The 24,882-nt window shown below is 41.5% G+C and overlaps 1 protein-coding gene across 1 annotated transcript in view; it reads left to right on the top strand.

Annotated features, from left to right (window-relative positions):
• Positions 1–24,882, top strand: part of RAB3GAP2 (RAB3 GTPase activating non-catalytic protein subunit 2) — a 65,236-nt gene that overhangs the window by 18,738 nt on the left and 21,616 nt on the right. The window contains exons 8-19 of the mRNA XM_075925217.1: positions 4,997–5,096; positions 9,172–9,270; positions 11,053–11,201; positions 12,404–12,483; positions 12,596–12,685; positions 13,234–13,373; positions 14,637–14,853; positions 16,586–16,729; positions 17,142–17,224; positions 18,834–18,898; positions 19,261–19,351; positions 24,036–24,163. Of these exons, the coding sequence (XP_075781332.1) occupies positions 4,997–5,096; positions 9,172–9,270; positions 11,053–11,201; positions 12,404–12,483; positions 12,596–12,685; positions 13,234–13,373; positions 14,637–14,853; positions 16,586–16,729; positions 17,142–17,224; positions 18,834–18,898; positions 19,261–19,351; positions 24,036–24,163 (1,386 nt within the window). The remainder of the gene's footprint in view (positions 1–4,996; positions 5,097–9,171; positions 9,271–11,052; positions 11,202–12,403; positions 12,484–12,595; positions 12,686–13,233; positions 13,374–14,636; positions 14,854–16,585; positions 16,730–17,141; positions 17,225–18,833; positions 18,899–19,260; positions 19,352–24,035; positions 24,164–24,882) is intronic.

Here is a 24,882-nt window from a genome sequence, read left to right as displayed (position 1 = left end):
GTGGAAAAGCCTGCCATTCTGCACTCTTTGCTAAAATAGAATTTGTCATGCAAAAAACCAGGAAGTATTAGAAAGTTTTTTATCTTTATACTAGTGCTCATCTTTGACAATTCACCATGACATTGTGGGCCCCATTTTTAAATATGAAGGTTTTAACCGAGGTGGCAGGTGCTGACCTATTCACGCTGTGATCAGGGGGCGGAGAAGAGAGTGAGAGCATGGGGGAGGGTGGACTGAGGACACAGGCTTCAGCAGTGTTACTGAGCATGCTTAGTACAAGCCAAGCACCAACTTGGGGAAGGGAAACCAACCCCATCTGCCATTCCCCGCCCCCATATCACCGATTGGTGCAGAGATGCATGTAAATCGGATGGAGACTTCTCTTAGAGGAGAATCCATTGATAGAGATTCTCTAAGCTGAAGTCAGAAAGGGAGGAGGGGAGAGGACAAACCACCGCATATAAAGGAATCCAATGCATCAGGGAAGGGCAGACAGAAAAGCAGCGGCAAATTTCTAAAGTGCTTCTACACAAATGCTAGGAGTCTGACTACTAAGATGGGCGAACTAGAGTACCTCAAATTAAAGGAGGAGATTGACGTAATAGGCATCATTGAAACCTGGTAAAATGAGGAAAATCTGTGGGGGACAATCATACTGGGATATAAAATATATCGAAAGGCTAGAGCAGGCCGGCTGGGTGGCAGAGTGGCACTGTATGTGAAAGATAATGTAGAATCGAATGAAATGAAAATATTAAATGAATCAGCATGTTCAATAGAATTGCTATGGATTGCAATTCCATGCTCCAATAATAAGAAATTAGCAGTAGGGAAATATTACCGACCACCTGACCAGGACAGCGATACTGACATAGAAATGCTGAGGGAGATTAGAGAGGCTACCAAAATAAAGAACTCTATAATAATGGGGGATTTTAATTACCCCCATATTGACTGGATACACGTCACCTCAGGAAGAGAAGCAGAGATAAAATTTCTCAATGGCTTAAATGACTGCTTCTTGGAGCAGCTGGTACAGAAACCCACAAGGGGAGAGGCAATTCTCGATTTAGTCCTGAGTGGAGTGCAGGATCAGGTCCAGGAGATAACGATTGCAGGACCGCTTGGGAATAGTGACCATAATATAATAACATTTAATATTCCTGTGGTGGGAAGAACACCTCAGCAGTCCAGCACTCTGGCATTTAATTTCAAAAAGGGGAATTACGCAAAATTGAGGAGGCTAGTTAAACAGAAATTAAAAGGCACAATGACTAGAGCCAAATCCCTGCAAGCTGCGTGGAAACTTTTTAAAGACGCCATAATAGAGGCCCAACTTAAATGTATACCCCAAATTAAAAAACATAGCAAGAGACCTAAAAAAGAGTCACCGTGGCTTAACCACCATGTAAAAGAAGCAGTGAGGGACAAAAAGGCATCTTTGAAGAAGTGGAAGTCCAGTCCTAGTGAGATAAATAGAAAGGAACATAAACACTGTCAAATCAAGTGTAAAAATGTAATAAGAAAAGCAAAAAAAGATTTTGAAGAACAGCTAGCCAAAAACTCTCAAATAACAAAATGTTTAAGTACATTAGAAGCAGGAAGCCTGCTAAAAAACCTGTGGGTCCCCTAGATGATCGAGCTATAAAAGGAGCAATCAAGGACGATAATGCCATTGCGGATAAACTAAATGATTTCTTTGCTTCAGTCTTCACGGCTGAGGACGTTAGAGATATTCCCAAATCTGCAACGTTCTTTGTGGGTGTTGAATCTGAGGAACTGTCCCAGATTGAAGTGTCATTAGAGGAGGTTTTGGAACAAATAGAAAAACTTAACGTTAACAAATCACCGGGACCGTATGGCATTCGTCCAAGGGTTCTAAAAGAACTCAAATGGGAAATTGCTAAACTATTATCTGTGGTTTGTAACCTATCCTTTAAATTGGCTTTCGTACCTAATTGGAAGGTAGCCAATGTGACACCAATATTTAAAAAGGGCTCTCGAGGCGATCCTGGCAATTACAGACCGGTAAGTTTAACTTCAGTACCAGGCAAATTAGTCGAAACAATAGTAAAGAATAAAATGGTGAGGCACATAGAAGAACATAATTTGTTGGACAAAAGTCAACATGGTTTCTGTAAAGGGAAATCATGTCTTACTAATCTATTAGAGTTCTTTGAAGGGGTTAACAAACATGCAAACAAGGGGGATCTAGTAGATATACTTGGTATATTTATATTTTCAGAAAGCCTTGACAAGGTCCCTCACCAAAGGCTCTTGTGTAAATTACATGGCCATAGGATAAGAGGGAAGGTCCTTTCTTGGATTGAGAACTGGTTAAAAGACAGGAAACGAAGGTTAGGAATAAATGGTAAATTTTCAGAATGGAGAGGGGTAACTGGTGTCCCCCAAGGGTCAGTCCTGGGACCAGTCCTTTTCAACTTATTCATAAATGATCTGGAGAAAGGGGTAAGCAGTGAGGTGGTAAAGTTTGCGGATGATACCAAACTGTTTAGGATAGTCAAGACAGAAGCAGACTGTGAGGGACTCCAAGAAGATCTCACCAAACTGAGTGATTGGGCAACAAAATGGCAAATGAAATTTATTGTGGATAAGTGTAAAGTAATGCACATCGGGGAAAAATAACCCCAACTACACTTACAGTGTGATGAGGGTTAATTTGGCTATCACAAATCAGGAAAGAGATCTTGGAGTTATTGTGGATAGTTCTCTGAAAACTTCCACACAGTGTGCAGCGACGGTCAAAAAGGCAAATAGGATGCTAGGAATGATTAAGAAGGGATAGAAAATAAGACACAGAATATCTTACTGCCCCTGTATAAAACTATGTTATGCCCACATCTTGAATACTGTGTACAGGTGGTCTCCTCACCTCAAAAAAGATATTTTGGCCTTGGAAAGGGTTCAGAAAAGGGCAACTAAAATGATTAGGGGTTTGGAATGGGTCCCATATAAAGAGAGGCTAAAGCGACTGGGACTTTTCAGTTTCGAAAAGAGGAGACTGAGAGGGGATATGATAGAGGTATATAAAATCATGAGTGGTATGGAGAGGGTGAATAAAGGAAAGTTATTTATTAGTTCCCATAATAGAAGAACTAGAGGACACCAAATGAAGTTAATGAGTAGCAGGTTTAAAACTAATAAAAGTTCTTCTTCACATAGCGTGTAGTCAACCTGTGGAACTCCTTGCCAGAGGAGGCTGTGAAGGCTAGGACTATAACAGAGTTTAAAGAGAAGCTAGATAATTTCATGGAGGTTAGGTCCATAAAAGGCTATTAGCCAGGGGATTGAACTGGTGTCTCTGGCCTCTGTTTGTCAGAGGCTGGAGAAGGATGGCAGGAGACAAACTGCTTGATCATTGTCTTTGGTCCACCCTCTCTGGGGCAGCTGGTGCTGGCCACTGTTGGCAGACAGGCTACTGGGCTAGATGGACCTTTGGTCTGACCCAGGACGGCCATTCTTATGTTCTACTGATTCCCAATATTCTGTTAGCTTTTTAGTTTTTAGACTGCCACTGCACATTGAACAGAATTTTTCAGGGATTTCTCCTCAAGGATTCCAAGATCTCCTTCTTGAGTGCTAACAGCTGTTTCAGATCCCATCATTTTTGTATGTATAGTTAGGATTATATTTTTCCATGTCCATTACTTCTCACTTAACACTGAATTCCATCTGCCCTTGTGTTGCTTAGTCACCCAGTTTTGTGAGATCCCTTTGTAACTCTTTGCAGTCAGCTTTGGATTGGTCACTGTTTACCCCATTTTTGAGAACATTTGTAAGTTTAAGAGCAGTTTCTTGTTATCTCTAAGGGTATGTCTTTCATTTCATTCATCTCAAGGCAAAACTTGAATTAAGATATTCAGCTTCAGCTACATCAATTGCATAGCTGAAGTCAAAATAGCTTTTGGTACTGTCTACACAGCAGAAAGTCTTCCTTTGACTTCTCTTACTCCTCATGAAATGAGGGGTACAGGAGTTGAAGTAAAGAAGTCCTCCAGTGTGACAATATTTTGAAATAGTGGCTTGCTGTGTAGATGTGCACTTTGTTATTTTGAAATGATGTCACTTGTTCCGAAATAACACTGCTGTGTAGATGTACCCTAAGATGCTACTGTATTGCTTGTTATTTTTAAGGGTTTGTTTTTTTTTAAGTTTAACAGCAGTGATTCAAAGGCAAATCCCAGCAGAACAACACTCATTCCTATTCTTTCTTTACCCTATCTTTTAAGTGGAGTACCCAGCAATGATTTCATCATGATCTAATGATTCTTCAGTGACTTCGGTGCTCAGCCTCTTGTTAGTCTTAATCACCCTGCCTCCCTTTTTTTTTTTAATAACAGGTTCCCTGCCCCAAAGGCAAAGTTGCAAGTAGCTCAGCTACTGCAGTTGAGACCTGCCTCCTGGAGTCAGGGCATGCAGCTTTAAGCAGATCTCATGTATGAAATCTAGGGGTTCAAAGTGTGTGGGTGTGGGTTACTGTCCCTCCTAGCCCCCTGTAAATGGCAGCCTTGGTTTTAACAAAACATTTAAATCATTGCAGATGGACAGTTAGGTGTATAAAACAGGCTTGAGTGCAAATTTAAACCCTAATCCAGATATAGGATTTGGGCCATAAATCCTTTGATCTTTGCACTCTAAATAAACCCATGATAAGGTGACCATTACAAGCAGCAGCAGCTTGTATGTTCTCTCCTTAAACCCTTAAATTCAGTGAAAGCAGACGTGTAGATAGTACATACAAAATTCAGTTTGTATTTGAATAATTATTAATTGTATGTTGAAATATTGGTTAGTTCTTTAAACAATGTTTTTCTTGCTACATAATATTCCATTATGCAGGGTAGTTAGAAATTTACTATGGAAACACTTGTTGCCATGCACTGTTGTACGAAAGCTTTCATTCAGAAAGAAGAGCAAAATTGGCATGAAGATGGTGAAAGTTATTGTCTCTCTTACCTCATTGTTTTTAATAAAGAATGAAGAACTGAGTATCCTGTATCCAGCAGCAGTTGTGACTATTGATGGTTTCAGCCTTTTTCAGTCCCTTCGTGCTTGTCGTAATCAGGTAGCAAGAGGTACGTCTCAGAGAGAAACTGTCTATTGCTGTGACTTACCACAGTACTTACAGAGGTCTATTACACTGTATGGTAATAGAAAATATATCGTTTTTCAGTTTTTTGGGGCTTACAGTTGTGTGGAAAAATATTTTTGAGAAATGCATTTCCTCAGTTGAGAATACAGGCAGTCCCCGGGTTACATGGGGCTTATAAACGGGGCTTTTCCCGTGTCTTCTGTGGTGAGAAAAGCCTGGTCTGCTGGGGGCGAGGGGGGGCGCACTAGCTGCGCCCCCCCCCCCCCTCTCCCCCCAGCATACCAGGAAGATGCGGGCGGCGGGACCGCCGAGATGCGCCGTGGTCCCGCGTCCTCCGCAGTGAGAAAAGCTTCTCCGCGTCTCCCTGGTCTGCTGGGGGGGCGGGGGGGGGGCGCAGCTAGTGCGCGCCCCCCCCCGCCCCAGCAGACCAGGCTTTTCTCGCCGACGCCTGGGGCAGAGCAGCTGGGGTGCTGCCGGGTTGGTCCAGTAGCGCCGAGGAGCGGCGCTGCGGGACCAACCCGGCAGCGCCCCAGCTGCTCTGCCCCAGGCATTCCCAAGTCAGCCGCTGCTGAAACTGACCAGCGGTTGACTACAGGAAGCCCGAGGCAGAGCTGCTCTGCCTCGGGCTTCCTGTAGTCAGCCGCTGGTCAGTTTCAGCAGCGGCTGACTTGGGAACGCCTGGGGTAGAGCAGCTGGGGTGCTGCCGGGTTGGTCCCCGCAGCACCGAGGTGCGGCACTGCGGGGACCTACCTGGCAGCGCCCCAGCTGCTCTGTCCCAGGTGTCCAGATTCAGCCGCTGTTGAAACTCATCAGCGGCTGATTCCAGGAAGCCCGGGGCAGAGAAACTCTGCCTCGGGCTTCCTGTAGTCAGCCGCTGTTGAGTTTCAACAGCGGCTGAATCTGGACGCCAGTTCCAACTTACATACAAATTCAACTTAGGGACTGTAGATTTGTTCTTATCTTGTACGTAACCTGGGGACTTCCTGTATTGACAGAGAAGATTTGACTTGCTAGGACACAGCCATTGAAGGTGCATCTTACTACCAGTGTCTGCAGGAGTCAACACAATGATCAGTTAGTGATTTTTGGTGTTAGTTGAGTGTTTTCCTTTTGGGAAATGTTTTGAGAAGTGCTGCTGTCATAACAGTGATTCTGCTGTGGGCAGATACTCTTCATGTTGATAATGGTTGATATCCTTACACTTTAAGATAAGAAAAATCCTGAAGGCCTTTTTAGATCTTCCTGAGATGGAAAAATGCTTACTCCTTTCTAAGAGTCCTGCACTTGGGACAGAAGAATCCCAAGCATTGTTACAGGCTTGGGACAAACCAGCTAAGTAGTAGTTCTGCAGACAAGTACCTGGGGGTTACAGTGGATGAGAAGCTGGATATGAGTCAACATTGTGCCCTTGTAGCCAAGAAGGCTAATGGCATATTAGGTTGCATTAAGAGGAGCATTGCCAGCAGATCCAGAGATGTGATTATTCCTCTTTATTTGGCTCTGGTGAGGCCACATCTGGAGTATTGTGTCTAGTTCTGGGCCCCCCACTACAAAAAGGATGTGGACGCATTGGAGAGGGTCCAGCGGAGGGCAACCAAAATGATTAGGGGGCTGGAGCACTTGACCTATGAGGAGAGGCTGAGGGAGTTGGGTCTGTTTAGTCTTCAGAAGCGAAGAGTGAGGGGGGGATTTGATAGCAGCCTTCAACTTCCTGAAGGGAGGTTCCAAAGCGGACAGAGAAAGGCTGTTCTCAGTAGTGACAGAGCTCAGAACAAGGTGCAATGGTCTCAAGTTGTGGTGGGAGAGATCCAGGTTGGATATTAGGAAAAACTATTTCACTAGGAGAGTGGTGAAGCACTGGAATGGGTTACCTAGGGAAGTAGTGGAGTCTCCATCCCTAGAGGTGTTTAAGTCCCAGCTTGAAAAAGCCCTGGCTGGGTTGATATAGTTGGGATTGGTCCTGCCTAGAGCACGGGGCTGGACTTGATGACCTTCTGAGGTCTCTTCTAGCTCTATGGTTCTATGATTCTATCTTTTTGACAACCTGCCCAGGGGATGCTGGCTAATCCATGTGTGCTGCACCTTGGGAAGTGCTCAGTTTCCTGGGGTTAAGGAAGAACCATCAAGTAATGATGTGCAGGTGGAGGAGGGTTTCTCAATGCTTGGGAATGGGCTTAATCAAAAGCTTGCTCAGAGTCCTGATTTTGCTTCTTACTGTGCTCCAACTCTGTTGCCACTTCTCAATCTCTGTTTAGTACCAGGAACCAGTGACAGGGAATGGGCACTTGGCTAGGCCAGGAATAGAGAGGATCCATAATGCAGATATCAGCATGAGAGCATCAGGGATTGTGGGTACAACAGCTCTGTTATGAGCTTAAGGCCAGCACTGAGCTGGGGGGGGAGGGGTTCCTCTGAGGTCTAGCAGAGGAAAGCATTTCCATGCAGGACAAGGAAGACTGAAGGCTCCCATCCCCTCAGGTAAGAACCAAGAGTCAGAACCTGAACAAAATCAGGTGCCAATTCAGGCAGTTGCTTTAATGGCTCCACAGATGCACCTTAAGATCTTTGTGTAGAACTAAACTGAGGACTAGTACTCCTTTTTATATTGTCCAACAGGCCAAAGCATAGGCTCTAATGTTATCTTTAGCTGCTTCCTATCACCAAAGCATGGCCTTTCCATTACAGTCTGAAAAATCATCACTGAGCGTGCTTTAATGCTTGCAATAAAAGCACACCGGTATCTTTCGCATGCTAATCCCTTGTATATGTGTTGTCTTAAATTTGCAAAGAGGTTGAGATGAGAGCATTGCTAGGAACTGAAGTATGACTAAAGCATATTGTCACATTCTGTGAATGTGGATCTTTGTGGGACCTGCTTACTTATGTTTGGCACAGGACTGTCTCCCATAATAACACTCTCTATAAGGAAAGGAGTCAGTATTGTTCTGGAACTGGTACAGAAACTGTTTAATAAAATAATTAATAACTAATTAGACAAATTTGCTCCATGAATTTATTTTGCACTTTACAAATATAGCTGGATGTTGTGAACAAAATTTTGCCTAGCTACGTTTTATAAAGTGTCTTAATTTCAGTAAAATGGGTAAAATGTAGGGATGTCAACATATAGAAGACTACGTGATTAACCGATAAGCCTAGGCTTATTGGTTAATCCTGTCGACTACATGCATTCACCACCCTCCCCTCACCGGGGGAGAATGTAACTGAGGCGGCATCGGGGGATAAGATGGAGCTGGTGCCCATGGGGAGCTGGCTTTTAAGCCTTCTCCCTCCCCCTGAATACTGCGCTGCTGCCTCAAATAGAGAGGCAGTAATGTGGAGATGGAGGGAGGTAGGTGGGAGCTGATATTTGTGAGGAGCTGGTGCTGGAGGGGGAGCCAGCTTAAAGCCATTTTAGCACCGGTTCCACAGAGCCGCCTGCCTCCCCTGCGGCAGTGTGCGGTGGGAGGCAGCAGTCCCTGTCCGTGGGTGCCTGTTGCTGCGGATGGAGCAGCCTCTGTCTGCAGAGTGCCTAGGCTCCCCATGGAGGGACTGCTGCCACCCCATGCAGGCAGCACCAGGGAGCTAGTCTGTACAGGGAGCTGGTTTTTAAACTGGCTCCCCTCGCAGATCTGATAGAGAGTCAGCAGCACGAGGTGGCAAGGGGCTCCCCGGGGTTAAGGCTGGAGTGCACTTACTGGCCTTGCCTTTGGGAATAATTGAATAGTCGTGTAACCACTAAAATCTGATGTGGTTACATGACTATTCAATTACATGCTATCAAACATCCCTAATAAAATGTTGATATTCTAGCTTTGCACAGCATGTCCTTTAATTTATAGAAAAAATCTGACTGGACTTTTATGAAAACCTGAAGGTAAAGTTATTGTATGTAACAACTTATTAATTGCAATATTAAATGATTTTTCTTCAGTGTTCACTGTGTTATAACTGATCATATAAAACATGATAGCATGAGATGATGACACATTTACATATAAGTAATCTAATGATGTAATAGTTTTTTACTTGTCTCAATTTTTATAATAAATTCACAGCCACAGCATCAGGCAATGAGAACATACAACCCCCACCATTAGCCTATAAGAAGTGGGGCTTGCAGGATGTGGACAACATAGTTGACCATGCAAGTGTGGGTAAGCATTACCATTTATCTTCAAACATTCAACAGGATGAGACCTCTTTTGTTAGGGTTGTAAAACTAATGGATTACCATTCATGTTGGATTATTGATCTGTAGTAAGATGTGGATGGAAAAGAATAGAGCTAAGCTGAAGAAGGTTAAAAAATGAGCTTTAGCATCAATAGGTTTTGGTTCTCCCAATAGAAGGGATAAGAAAGAAGAGTGGCTATGTATGGTCTGTCTTCCTCTCCTTTTTGGAAAGGGGAAATCTTAATATTCTATTTAGTTTGTGAGACTTGGGGCAGATACAGTCTCCTTCTCTGTGGTGGATGAAAGGACTGTCTGGCAGGAAGGATGAAGGTCAGTGCAGACCTTGCCTGCAGCATAGGGAACTAAAAGTTCAGATTACTTATTTCCAGAAATGATATAGCAGGCCTCTGTTCTTTTTCACATCTGTGGGTTTCTGGGAATATGGGGATGTTTGCTGGGCCCCAGGCCTCCATCACAGATAGTTGAGGGAGACAGATCAGGCTCTCTACCTGTTTTTGGAGAAAGGAAGGAGAGAGGTGGGCTGTAAGTACCTGAGGGGAAGTAGGGCATCTGAGTATCTAGTGACTGACATGCCTCTAGCCCTCTTTCTATTGCTATGTTTGGAGCGTGGAGGTACAGGTAGGACCTTGCTGGTCTGGCACCCTCGGGACATGACTGGTCCTGAACAAAGGGATTTGCCAGACCAGGGGAGGTCCCTCCTCTCCTGGCGTGCTGCCTCTGGGTTAGGTCTCCAGCCTTCCCATGCTGCTGCCCCAACCCCCTGGGGCTTGATAGATGCTGCTGGTTCTGCTGCTGTTGGTACTGGAGCACCGTAGCCGGAGCTGTGCAGCCAGGGAAGATCTCCACACTTGCCTGGCTTTGGCCAGAGGGCCGAAGCTGGAGCTCTGTGCCCAGGGCCAGAGCTCCCTGGCTGCTGCTGAGGTGGGGGCTGAAGCCAGAACAGGACTGGAGCGGAGCTCCACAGCTGCCATTGGGGCTGGAGCTCTCTGCCATGGTGCTTGTTCATTCCTCCCCGCCCCACACATATACTCTGGGCTCTCAGCTGAGTTGCCGATGCCCCCTGTGATGCTCATGCCCTGCTGCCAGACTTCCCTGTTCTGGGCTTTGTGGTCCAGGAACATCTGTGGTCTGTGCCAGGAAATCCCGGTTAAGGGAGGTACAACTTATATCTGATACCACACTTCATCCCCCACTGCGTGCTGTCTCTGTGGGGAATATTATGATGATCTGGTTAGCCAAGTAGCTTGTCAAGTGCTGCCCTCTTTGATATTTGAACTTCCTTCTCCTGCTGCTGCTGCCATGGGTCTCACTTTTCTGATCAGGAAGAGGAAATGGTCCCCACCATCCCACTCTTCTTTGAAAACAAAAGATAAAAACAGAAATCTTACAAATTAAAACAAATTGCACGCAGATTTTTTTTGATGCATCCGGTGGGTTTGTTTGAAGTAGAAATGGTTGGTTTATTCCAAATCTCAGTATGTGACTTCCTTACTAAAACATGTAATCAGTTTTAGATATCCAATAATACAGTTTTATATATATATATATATATATATATATATATATATATATATATATATATATATATATAGTAAACAAGAACCAGAAGTGAATGAAGTAGGGCCTTGTATTTTGCTAGAATTATGACTGGGTCGGCCAAAGATACGTGAATAGACTTAGAATTCAGGAACCTGAAATGCCCATTTGAATTACATTTACAGGCATTTTTCTTTCTCTCTGTTAGGTATCATGACTCTATCTCCTTTTGATCAAATGAAGACTGCCTCCAATATAGGTGGTTATAATGCTGCTATAAAGAATAGTCCACCTACTATGTCTCAGTACATTACTGTAGGCTCCAATCCTTTCACTGGTTTCTTTTATGCCCTGGAGGTATGTATGTATTATGAAATGGGCAAGATAAAAGAATTTGTTTGTCCCAGGTGGCAGATGAGAGAATTAATATCCTTTTCCATATTAAAAATAAGGCTATTTTTTGGAGGATATTTCATTTACCCCAGTTTTGTGCAGGGTTCCCTCCCCAACCTCCCAAGTTTTCAGAATCGGCTAATATCCTTTTGGGTTGTAATAGCTTCTTCATAAAATGTGCTACAGGTTTCTGCCATCTAGTACTTTTAACTTTTAAAATCTTAAATTTTTTAAAAAAAGAAACTTTTCTTAAAAGATTAATTTTGTTAGTTGAGACTTTCTTCCATTATCTACTCACTCATGGCTTAAGGAAGTTTTAGATCACACATCAGAATCCAATTTTCAAATAATTTTGGTTTCTGGAGGCACTTGGATTTTTTGCCCTGTTGTACTGAAACACTGGGAGTATTTTGTAATCTAATGTCCTCTTACCCTAGTTTGTGCTTTGCTATCTTTGTAACCACAGTGTTAAAATGATATTGCTTGGCCTGGCCCTTTCACAAAATTTTGATGTGTTCTTTATGTACTGATAAAAAAGCATGGCTATATTTATGTTCCTATTTACCTTTTGTATATTTGAACCAAACAGGACAGAGTGCAATCTCATTGTTTAGGTCAACAAGGTGACAAAAAGAGGGCAATATCAGAACATTGTGCAGCTCAGTTTTTGCAAAAAGTTTTTGGAAAATGTAATTATTTTGGTGTCAATAAGGAACTTGGCACCCTAGAATCTGCTAGTGCTCCATGAAGCCTAGTGCTCCTAGGCTGCTGTAGCATAGGACTAGGGTACCAGAGAGTCTCGGAAGGCCTCTGAAAGAGAAAGTGGGGACTTGGAGATATAGAATGACATCTTTTTAGGGACATTGAATTGTGATCTTGCTAAACATCTAGCTCTTTTCCTAGTCCCAGGTCTGTGATGTCTACATAGCTGAGATCTCCTGTAGTTTTCCTATCTCACTGAAAAACCATCACTTGCATGTATTGAGAATAAATGTGGATGATGTCAAAGTTGACATCTTTTTCACATTTGACTGTAATGCATTTTTTTTTTCATTTCTGGAGTTAATGGTTTGTGTTATGTATTTCAACACTTGAGTTCTCATATAGCGATAAGATAAATTAACTATTTTGTTGCTTTCTAACAGCGCTTTTACTTTTTCTTTCAGGGTAGCACGCAGCCATTGTTGTCTCACGTTGCATTAGCAGTTGCTAGTAAACTGACTTCAGCATTCTTTAATGCTGCCAGGTAATGAAATTCAAAATAAAATGTAGCTTTAATTTAGTTTTAACTTGTGTGTCCGAAGTTTTGCATTTCTTGGCATTCTGCTGATCTTTTTTTTTTTTTTTTCTATTGCAAGTGGCTGGCTTGGTTGGAAGAGTAAACATGAAGAAGAAACTGTCCAAAAGCAGAAACCCAAAGTTGAACCTGCTACTCCTTTACCTGTGAGGCAAGTTTAACATCTACACCTCAATTGCTTTGAAGCTCTGTTCCTTCATTGCCTTGAATAGTTTTGAAAGTGGTAATTTTGTGCTAGGTCTATTTGAGTTTGGTTTCAGTTGATATAGCTTAATAAATTAAAAGGATTTAATGAACTCTGTGTAGCTCTCAGCAAACATTTGTTCACCACCTCCCTCCAAAACAAGAGAACAAAAACCTGCTTCATTTGGCAGCATGAGAATCACTGTTAAATAGGTTAAATACTGGAACAGCTGACCTAAAGTTTACAATTTGGGTCATTCAACAGACTTGCATGAGCAATCTTGTAAATACTTTCACTGTACAAAATGCTTTGCATGTAAGGATGTAAAAGTTCCTTACAACGACTCATGGGAAGTATCCTCATTTTACTTCTGTTTTTATTAACAAAAACAAAACACCTACCTTTTTGGCTTCATAGAAAAAAATTTCTCTAATAATGTAAAAGATACTCTTCATAATTCTAAAATAATGTATGTAGTATTTTTAAATATTCATTAATTGAATGTTTGATTTCAGGTTTGGACTTCCAGATTCCCGACGCCATGGTGAAAGCATACGTCTGTCTCCATGTAACACGTTGGCAGCAGTAACTGATGACTTTGGAAGAGTTCTCTTACTGGATGTTACACGGGGACTTGCCGTTCGCATGTGGAAAGGTACGTGTTGGTGTATATTAACAGAGCAATTAGTTTGCTTGGAAATGGTGTCTGTGTTCAGTTTGGCTTAAAATTCTTAGTACAGGTTGAAACCCTCTTAACTGGGATTCTCTGGTTCAGCAACATCCATGGACTGGCACTGAGGTTGCAGGACCAGAGTGTTCCGGTGGAGGGCCCGTGGCACGGATCCCTGTGGGGCGGCAGGGCAGTGGACTGCAGCAGGTCTGCAAGCAAACATTCTCATATTCTTGTTGATGAATTGAGCACAAGTATGTCAGCTGTTTTCAGGGGTCTCCCTGTTGGAGGATGAGGGAACCGTTACTTCCACATCCCTCGAGGCTGCTTAGTTTCCCTGTTTCAGCTACAATAGATAGCATAATGATGTATCCCTGGTGCATTCCTTTCTCCTGGAGTTGGGTTTTATCAGATGCTTCTCTATTAATTCAGATAAACATCTTCACTATTTTGCTTATCTGAGTTACTGACCTTTTCATGTGTAATCTTTAACACCCTTCCATGATCATATATTTGGGGGAGGGGTGGATTTTTTTTGTCTTTACTTTTTTAGTTAACAAACATTTACTAAGTTTTGTTTGCCAAATTTCCCAGCATTTACAGCAAGTTGCTTAAATCTGTTTATAATAAAGGTCGGTGTGAACCACGTTTGCTTGCTCTTAAAGGCCTAGGAGAAAAATGGTAACGTGTTTAATGGCTGAATGTTTTGCATGTGTTTCCTATTGAGGTAAGCACCTCTTAAGGAGATGGTGCAAAGTAAAGTAGGATTTTTGGTTGACTTATTCCACCAACACGTTAGAAACCTCACAATTAAATTATACATGAGTTTTAAAACTTGGTTTGTGTGTTAATTGTAATGTGGCTTTGGAGGTTTTGTTGGTATCACTTGTGTGTGCTCAATACTACATACTACCCTGGTGACATGATAATTTTCATGCTCTGTTCTGGAAGGCATTTGTTTTAAGAGCTTGGTTGTGGGAGGGTAGGGTAGAGGGGGGGAGGAGGAAGGGGAAAAGGGGAAAAATAAGCCCAATTCGAGTAAATGTGAATAAAGTATTTAGGTTGGGAAAAGATGCTTGTATTACTGTAATATAGCATTTAGGTGGTCACAATAAATCTTTTTGGGTGGGCACAATAGCCTTCCAGCCAATACTCAGATAATACAAACTCTGTTCCAGGAGCAGCAGTTTCGTCGTGTTTTTTGTTTGTGTAAACTAATTTACTTACTGTCTATAATTTCTTACAAAGGATATCGTGATGCACAAATTGGTTGGGTTCAGACTGTAGAAGACCTTCATGAAAGAGAAGCTGAAAAGGTGGATTTTTCTCCTTTTGGGAGTACTCGAGGACCAAGCAGGGTGGCTCAATTTCTTGTGATCTATGCTCCAAGAAGAGGAATCCTGGAAGTGTGGAGCACTCAGCAAGGACCCCGGGTTGGAGCCTTCAATGTGGGGAAACACTGTAGGTAAGAAACTCATAGCATTTTGATAAGTTTACAAGTACGTTATGCTAGGGGAGTAGATAAGGCCCGGTCTACACAGGCGGAAAAATTGATGCAAGATACGCAACTCCAGCTATGCAAAATGTGTAGCTGGAGTCGACGTACATTGCATTGATTTTTTTCTGGGACGGTCCCACAGTGGGAGGTTGACAGGAGAAATGCTCCTGTCAGCTTCCCTTAGTCCTTGTGACAGCGACAGTTAGGGGTGCCATAGTCAATGGGGGTGCCCTCAGCGTTCGATTTAGCGGGTCTGTACTGAACCCACTAAATTGAACCCTGGAATATCAGTCGCTGGGGTGTCGATTCTCTGGTAAGTTGGGATAAGGCCTAAGTATGTTGTAGGCATATTTCCGCCTCTCAGGTCAGTCTTGTTCCAATGCTCACAGTGATGAGTATTAATAGACAATTGCACTGAGTACATCTGATACATGCTTGATTACACTTCAGAGTAGTGTTCCCTCTAACATTTTCTATCCTTGGGCGGTTTTAATTTTCTTCTGGGGGGTTGAAATTTCTTATGTGCAACACCAATATTGAGAAAGTAGGGATGTGCGCCTCCCAATACGAACATAAGAACGGCCGTACTGGTCAGACCAAAGGTCCATCTAGCCCAGTAGCCTGTCTGCCGACAGTGGCCAGCACCAGGTGCCCTAGAGAGGGTGGACCGAAGACAATGATCAAGCAATTTGTCTCCTGCCATCCCTCTCCAGCCTCTGACAAACAGAGGCCAAGGACACCATTTTATTCCCTGGTTAATAGCCTTTTATGGACCTAACCTCCATGAAATTATCTAGCTTCTCTTTAAACTCTATTATAGTTTTAACACAAACAAAAAACATTGTGTTATACATAAAATATGTACACGCGCGCGCACATGGAGTCCATAGGTGTGGAAGAAAATATATTAAAACAAGGGATTGTTAAAAGAAGCAATGCTTACAATATTTAATATGAAATCAAATAAAAAAGAAAATTAATTCTACCCTTTTCTATAACCCTTGAAGTACATGTACATCTTTTCTAAAAACTTAAGCTAATAAACACACCAAAATGCATATTATTCACACACAGTTTTAAGATGCTAAACATATGTATGTCAACTAGAAATATTCATGCATGCCTGGCAAATACTAATACAATATTTACTGACACTGGAAAGGAGAGTAAAAGGTCTTCACAGTTTAGGATCCATGCTATAAAAGAACAAGTGAAACAGAGAACTGTAAAAAACAGATAAATTCTCCTGGTTTGAAACTTTCACCTTGTAGAAGCCTCTGAACAAATTACAAATCCTGAAGCCATGTGTTAGACAGATTTATGTTTCAAAGAGCTCGCAAATAAGATTTCATCCTACAAAATAACTAGCATCACACCTAGTACTTGCTGCTTCTGACTTATAAGAACCAGAATTCTACCACATAGCAAAGATCTGGCCTTAAAATGCAATACAATATACCATGTAATAATTAGTAACACGGGATTTTAAAAAATCATTACAAGTTTTATGTATCTCCAACGCGCCCCCCCCCCCCCCCTTATTAATCTTTGCTGGCATTGATCACTAATTACGTGTTCTGATGGTTAAGATTGGTCTTGCTGGACTTTGGCCATATGAAATTCTTCTGTGTGTCTTATACAAAAAAGGCATGTTAGTAATTCCAGTCTTCACTGTTATGGTTATATATGTGTGTTTCAGGTTGCTGTATCCTGGCTATAAAATAATGGGTTTAAACAATATGACGAGTCAAGGTTGGCAGTCTCAGACTTACCAGATCTGTCTTGTTGACCCAGTGTCTGGAAGCATAAAAACTGTTCATGTACCTTTCCATTTAGCGCTAAGGTAAGGTTAGCTGAATTTTATATCATTGTCTACTTCAACTGACTTTTTTTATTGGCAGTCTTAAGATAAGTATGTGAAATTGGTTTTAGTTCCAGAGGGTCAAATTTTGCAATTCGTTCTCATGCTGAATAGTGCATTATTCCATGAGTAGTCCCATACATTGTGTGGAGTAAGGTGTACTCAGTGTGAGTGATGACGGTGGAATTCAGCCCATGGAAAATGAAACTCATGACTATTTTGGATGAGTTAATGCTTGAGTTTTAGACTAACTAGTAATTGCTTTAATGTCATGTCAGAAAGAACAAATGCTTTCACCAATGAAATAATTCAAAAGTAAAAAATATATAAAATTTGCAGAGAACTTTTTCCACTTACTATCTCATTGTGCTTGACATATAATATATTTTTTCAGTGATAAAAAGAGTGAACGAGCAAAGGATATGCATCTAGTGAAGAAGTTAAGTGTTTTACTCAAAGCTAAAACTTCAAATCAAGGTAGGTTTCTTCAAAATGTTTGTAATTTCTTTGTCTTATCAACTGAATCACACACAACGCGATACAGTCCCCGTATCCCTAGAGTACGTGTGAATCATAGATTTACAGGCCCACTGATGGGGTGACGGGGAGGTGCTTCAAAAAGGCCTGGGGCTCCTGTCTGCCAGAGTTCTGGGCCCTTTAAATCCCCACCATGCAACATAGTACACTCCAGGCAACTCTCAAGGGTTGGCTACCTTCAGTCCCGCCCCTTCCATCCGAGGCCCTGCCCCTTTTGGGACTGTGGAGCTGGGTCCCCTCCCCCCACACACACTTTGCCCAAGGGCCCAGCAAGTCTCTTGGTCCCCCTGTACATATAGTCCCATAGATTGTGCCATCTTCATATTCATTAGGTGTAAGTGAATTCATTTGCAAATTGAAAGAACAGCTGCAAACGTACAATTAATATTTTTATTAAAATCAGATTAGAATTTTGCCAGCACAAGCCACATCCACCATTTAAGTCCTACTTGAATTCTTTTTAGAGTTCTTAAAAGGTACATATCCTTCAGGCTTGGCATCTGCATGGGGTAGAGAGGGATTTCACCTTTTGAGCATAGATATCCTTGGTCCTATATAGTTTTTTATTATGAAATAGGAAAATCTAGAATGATACATGTGTCTCTCTGAGAAACACGGTGGTTGAGGTGTAGTCTCTTACTGGACCAAGTTTTGTTATTTCTGATATTACGTCACCCACCTTATCTCTAATATCTGGGACCAACATAACAACAATGACACTGTTCACAGCTGAAACAAAAAACAGGACTATGTAGCACTTTAAAGACTAACAATATGTGTTCTTGATCCTGCTCATCCAGAAATATAATTTATGCTATCATGTGCCGAAAGTGTCCATCTGCTATGTACATTGGACAAACGTCTCAGACACTTCGCCAAAGAATCAATGCCCACAAAACCGATATTAGACAGGATCACAAAGAAAAAACAGTTTCTTGCCATTTCAACCAGAAAGGGCATTGTCTCAACGACTTGATTACCTGCATCCTGCTTCAAAGACCTTTTCATACCAGACTTGAAAGAGAATCCTCTGAACTGTCATTCATGCTTAAATTTGACACTTTACGCCTAGGTCTAAATAAAGACATTAATTATCTTACCCATTACAAAGATAGCTTCCCCAATTATCACCTCTAATATCACCTCACAGACATTTACCTCTTCCCCCCCCTCCCGCATCCCCTTTCTGTTCTGAAATTTGATTTGTCCTTTTCATATGAGTTCATTTTTTTATTGTATCCTTTGGTGTATATATGGTTGTACCAATTTTCTTCCACTATTTGATCTGAGGAAGTGGGTCTGGCCCACGAAAGCTCATCACCTAATAAACCATCTTGTTAGTCTTTAAAGTGCTACATAGTCCTGTTTTTTGTTTCAGCTACACCAGACTAACACGGCTACATTTCTATCACTGCTAACTCCACAGCTTCTCCAATCCTGTCAAACCAAAATGTAAATAAGTGTACATCTTCCTTGTACTGCAGAATCACTTACTTTTCCAAATCCATGTTTGAAAGTATGAATTAATGACTTGATATCTTTGTTACAGACATGATTGAAGCTGAAGCTAAGGAATTAATTCTTGATATTAAATACCCAGCTACAAAAAAACAGGTGAATACTGAGAAAGGGGAGTTTCATTCTGGGAAAGAAATTTCACACAATCAGACTTGGGTATAAAGCCATCGAACGTTTCACAGTTTTCTTAATTCTTTCCATGTTTTCTAATTGATGACATTTAAGGACTTGTTTTACAGAATTGCTGATTTTATTTTTTCTATAACACAACAGATTTCATGTTGATTTGTGACTTTGCTGTAGGATCTATTTGTGCTATAAGGGATAAAACTTTTACAGTACAAAAATGTGTATTAGAAATAATAACTTGTATTATTGGGGGCGGCTTTAAACACTTCAACAGTAATATGAAGCAAAATGAATGGAAACACTGCATTTTGTTATGTTTTTCCTAACAGGCTTTGGAAAGTATATTGGCAAGTGAACGTTTGACGCTCTCCGCTCTCTCAAACATCACTCAGACATTGATGGACACCTTAAAAAACCAGGGTAAGTGAAAACTGATTTTGGAATTATGCAGACACCCATGCAGCTTATCTGTGATGTGGCTTGAAGTGAAACTATTGGTGTGAGGCAGGGGGAATATCTGTCATGGGACTCCACTGCTTCATCAAACTTGGGTTGCTTGGCTTTTCTGTCAGGGTAGAGCAAGAAGGTCCTTTTGTAGACGGATTTTTTTCCTGCCTACATCAGCTTGCTAGTGAGCAGCATCCTCATCAGCACTTGCCAAGTATATATCTGTTATGGAAGAATTACTTCAGTATATATTTGAAATCTGTAATTTGCTGAATGAGTCTATGCATTATGTATATTTTGTAAATGTAGGAAGTAAACTGATTTCATTCACACACACACACACACACACACACACACACACACACACACACATATTTTTTTTTTCTTGTAAATAATTATTTCATGTGTTTCGGCATCTTCACCAAGCCTCTATTTTGTACATATTAGTAAAATAAGCTGGGCTCTGTTCCCACTCCTACCTCCTGCGGTAATCCTGTTGTCAAGGACAGAATTCTCCACAAGATTCCACCTTATGGAGCTCCTTCAGTCTTCTCCCTTCCTTAACAAGGAAATGAGGGTCTGGCCCTTTTTAACCTTTTGAATTCACTTAAGTCTGTCTAATTTCAGAGGTGTGGAATAAAATAGGAGTTTTCCCATTCCTGGGGCCAGGATTTCATCACTGAGTGTTTTCCCTAACTTTGGCCTGTCACGATCAGGGCAAGGTCTGGCTTTAAATAGCTAGTATATCCACTCAAATGTGAAGTCCTAAAAATATAGATTAAGAGAAACTATTTTCATGATTAATTGGAAAATGTGCATCTCCATTTTCATTCGGTATTTGTTGAGACCTCTTTGTTAGATTGTGTTCTTTGTTTTTCCATCTGCACTGTATTCCCTGCTGGCCACAGTACAGAACAAATTTGGCTGAATTTCCTGCCTCCTACTTTCGTTGTGTATCCTCCAATAGTATTGTGGATAGATGGATATTCTGAAACATGGTAGCCTATGTGAATGCTGTTGTTGTGAGGAAAAGGTCATAAGAATGGCAATACTAGGTCAGAGGTCTAATACAAAGGTCTATCTAGTCCAGTATCTTGTCTTCTGACAGTGGCCAATGCCAGGTTTCCCCGAGGGAATGAACAGAACAGGGAATCATCAAGTGATCTATCTGTTGCCTATTCCTAGCTTCTGAGAAACAGAGCCGAAGACACCATTCCTGCCCATCCTGGCTAATAACCATTGATTGACCTATCCTCCATGAATTTATCTAGTTCTTTTTTCAATTCTATTGAAAACCTGATCTTGAAAACATCTTCTGGCAAGGAGTTCTAGAGGTTGACTCTACGCTGAGTGAAGAAATACTTCCTTTGTTTGTTTTAAACCTGCTACCTATTAATTTCATTTGGTGACCCCTAGTTCTTGTGCTATGGGAACAAGTAAATAACTTTTCCTTTTTTACTGTCACCACACCAGTCATATCATAGACCTCTATCATACCCCCTTTAGTCTCCTCTTTTCTAAGCTGCAAAGTCCCTAGTTTTATTAATCTCTCCTCATATGGCACCTAATCCATACCCCTAATCATTTTTGTTGCCTTTTTCTGAACTTTTTCCAGTGTCGAGATACCTTTTTTGAGATGAGGTGACCACATCTGCAGGCAGTATTCAAGATGTGGCTGTACCATGGTTTTATATAGAGGCAATAAGATAGTCTTCGTCGTATTCTCTATCCCTTTTTTAATGATTCTTAACATTCTGTTAGCTTTGTTGACTGCTCCAGCACATAGAGTGAATGTTTTCAGAGAACTGTCAGTGACTCCAAAATCTCTCACTTGAGTGATAACGGCTAAATTAGTCCCCATCATTTTATACCTATAGTTGGTATTATGTGTTTCTATATCAATTACTTTGCATTTATCAACATTAAAATTTATCTGCCATTTTGTTGCCCAGTCACCTAGTTTTGTGAGATCCTTTTGAAGTTCTTCACAGTCTGCTTTGGACTTAACTATCTTGAGCATTTTGGTACCTGTGAATTTTGCCACCTCACTGTTTACTCCTTTCTCCAGATTATTTATAAATATCTGGAATAGGATTGGTCCCAGTATGGACCCAGTGGGGCACCACTAGTTACCTCTCTCCCATTCTGGAAACTGACCATTTATTGCTACCCATTGACTGATAAGCCGTGCACCCTTGCTTTTTGTTTCCAGGATTTTTAATAGCAGAATATCTGAGAAGTGGCTGTACTTTATAAAGAAATGTGTATATTGGGTAATCATTTGAGCATACGTATGGTTTGTTAGAGTCAAATCTGTGTACATAAAAATCTGTTTAGAATCTTTGTTTTATGTCCTGTAATATCAGGTAAATTAATACATTACTAAATGTGATACTGAGTACGTAGCAGGTAGAGCGTATCAAATTTGTTCTTAAGAATTGGTTTCCAGCATACATGGATTAAAAAAGGAGAGAGACAAGGTGGATGAGGTAATATCTTTTATTGGACCAACTAATTTCAAGGTGATGTGAGAAAGTAGATATGTATCAAATGATACGCTATTGTTTTGTTACTGAATCCAAGCAATGGGATTAGTTATCTTTTTCTTCAGTTTACATTTTAGTAGGTAGAAGAAAAACTGAATGTTTGCACATGTTGAGTAATAACTCAGCAGTCTAAAATAGTTATCCCCAACCTTTTTATGCCCAAAATCAAGTCTGGGATTTAAGGGCAACCGAAGATGTATCCTGCCCCTTCTCCAAAGCCCGGCACTGTTCATACCATTCCTCCCTTTCCTTGTTCCTCACTCTTCCCCCATCCTCTCTCTCAGGTGGTTGGGTTCAGGAGGGGGATTGGCATGTATGAGGGGGGCTCAGGGCTCAGACTTGGGGTGCAGGAGGGAGTATGGTGTGCTGGCTCTTAGGGGCAATCAGGATTGAGGTAGGGTTGTGAGGTGCTGGCTCTGGGAGCGGGTTCAGGAGTAGGGTTTGGGATGCAGGGTATAGGGTGTTGTCCCTGGCAGGGGACTCAGGGCTGGGGTTTGGAGTGAAGGAGGGGGTGCTGGTTCTGGGAGGGAATCGGGTTCAGGAGGGGCTGCTGGTTCTGGGAGAGGAATTGGGGCAGGGTAGGAGTGCAGGAGGAGGTTTGGGGGTTGTGGTGTGCTTTCCTGCAGGACAGCTTTTACAGTTCATAGCTCCAGGTCAGCGGTGCAGAGAGGCTGAGGCACTGAGTCATTCTCCTTTGTCCACAAAGTCTACCTAGAGCAGAGTCCTGCAGATCAGTGAACACTGATGTCTATCTGCAGGCAGACATTTCTATCCATGCTGGGCTCGTATGTGCTGCTCCCAGAGGGGGCCAACAAGCCCCTGTATCTGAGACATGTGGTTTTACATGCTGACTCTCTCTGTGAGCGCTGCCCATCAGTTCCACTGTTGGCCACAGTTTCCCTTTCCTACCCAATGGGAGCTGTGGGGAGCAGTGCTTGCAGGCAGGAACAAATCACCGATATTCCTGCCTGCACATCCCCTCCCTCCACATATACACAAGGCCATGTTGGCTGTTCCTGATAATGGGACAGCAGTGTAGAGCTGGGGCAGACAGGTAGTTGGCTGAGTGCTGATTGCAACCAACTGGGAGACTTCCCAGGATCAACCAGTCACTTGCGATCAACCAGTTGGTGACTATTGGTATAGACAGACTCCTGATTGCAGATGTTGGCATCTGTTTTGGATGGTCTTGTAATTGGCTGCTTCTGCACTTGTTTTGAAATTACAGGAACCTTTGTGCAAATTATACTGAGGTGTTGAATTATCAGTTCCTTGTTTCTTCACAAATGTGAGTTACTATATACATTGAAAAACCGCCACCCTTAAATTTGGTTATTTCCATTATGCCTTTCAGCCTGCACAAGAAGTTGAGCTTGAATATATTCTCTAGCTTGATAGAAAAGCAAAAGAAGGCACTTAGTAATAATTTGACTAAAATATTCTTTTGAGAAAGTAGTGCTTTTGTAAATCTAAAGTCTAGGTTGATATCAATTGCATATGGGTTCTCTGGCTGCCATGGTTATGCTAGTTGCTTTCCCCAAACCCTGAAGAATTACAAATATCAAGGGATCTCAATTGCTTTTTGTGAACATGGTTTCCATTTTATCACTGAAAGACAGTAATGCCTATTCTGCTTCCTCAGTTTTAGTCTTGGAAACATTATCTGTAGCTTTTTATTAAAAGATTTACCATATTCACATTATTGGCATCATGACGAGAGAGACCAAAGTTCATGCAGCATTGTAGTTTGCAAGATACATACTTATTTTTAAGAGTAAGTATTGCAGTCTATAGCATCTTTCATTTCCCAGATTTTTACATACTGGAGCATGATAGGGCCAATGCAGTAGCCTTGTGTTCAATATCACATCGCAGCCCTTTTCTTGTTAAAAATAAGCCTGATACCTTTCTTGCTTTTGGTTAAAAAAATCTTCCCTTTAACTTGCCATGGATTAAACATATCATGAGCAACTGTGCATCAAAAATATGGGACTGGAGCAAATGTCATCTAGCTCTTACATAAGAGTTTAATGAAGCAACCAAGAACATTTCACAGCTCCGGTACACACCTTCCTTCAGACTAATGTGCATCTTTATTTCTCTCTCTCCAGAGCTTGTGTGTGTTGATGAAGGGTTGCTCCAATTCTGTGCAAATAAGTTAAAGCTGCTGAATCTTTATGAGTCAGTCAGCAAACTGAATTCTTTGAGCATGCAACCAAGCACTTCACTCTCTCAAAATGTAAGTAATGTCAAAACTTTTTTCTCTGAAAGAAATAACTGTTTGACAATGGATGAAATGGAAAACCATTAGGGCGCTCAAGCATTTAAAATTAATCTGGATTAATTGCAGGATTGAGTTATTCAATAATAGAATAGCATTTATTTAAGTATTTTGAATGTTTTCCACATTTTCAAATACATTAATTTCAGTTAAAACACAGACCACAAAGTGAACACTGCTCACTGTATATTGTTTTTTTACAATATTTTCACTGTAAAAATTAATGGTATTTCAGTTTACCTATACAAATACTGTAGAGCTATCACTTTAACATGAAAGTTGAACTTAACAATGTAGAATTATGTACAAAAAAAGTTCACTCAAAACCAGTGTAAAACTTTAGAGCCTACAAGTCCATTCAGTCATACATCATCTTCAGCCAATCATTTGGACAAACAATTTTGTTTACATTTTATGGGAGATAATGCAACCTACCTCTTGTCACATGAAGCATTCACATGGCACTGTTGTAGTGGACATCACACAATATTTACATGCCATATATGCTAAAAGAAATCATATGTCCCTTCATACTTCAACCACCATTTTAGAGAAGATGCATCCTGCTGATAATGGGTTCTGCTCAGCCTAAACCCGAGCAGACTCATGCACATTCATTTTCATAATTTGACTCATATGCCACCAGCAGAAAGTAGATTTTCTTTTTTTGGTGGTTC

The sequence above is a fragment of the Pelodiscus sinensis genome, chromosome 3 (genome assembly GCF_049634645.1).
Source record: "Pelodiscus sinensis isolate JC-2024 chromosome 3, ASM4963464v1, whole genome shotgun sequence".
Taxonomy (NCBI): domain Eukaryota; kingdom Metazoa; phylum Chordata; order Testudines; family Trionychidae; genus Pelodiscus; species Pelodiscus sinensis.
This window is presented reverse-complemented; position numbering and strand designations above follow the sequence as displayed.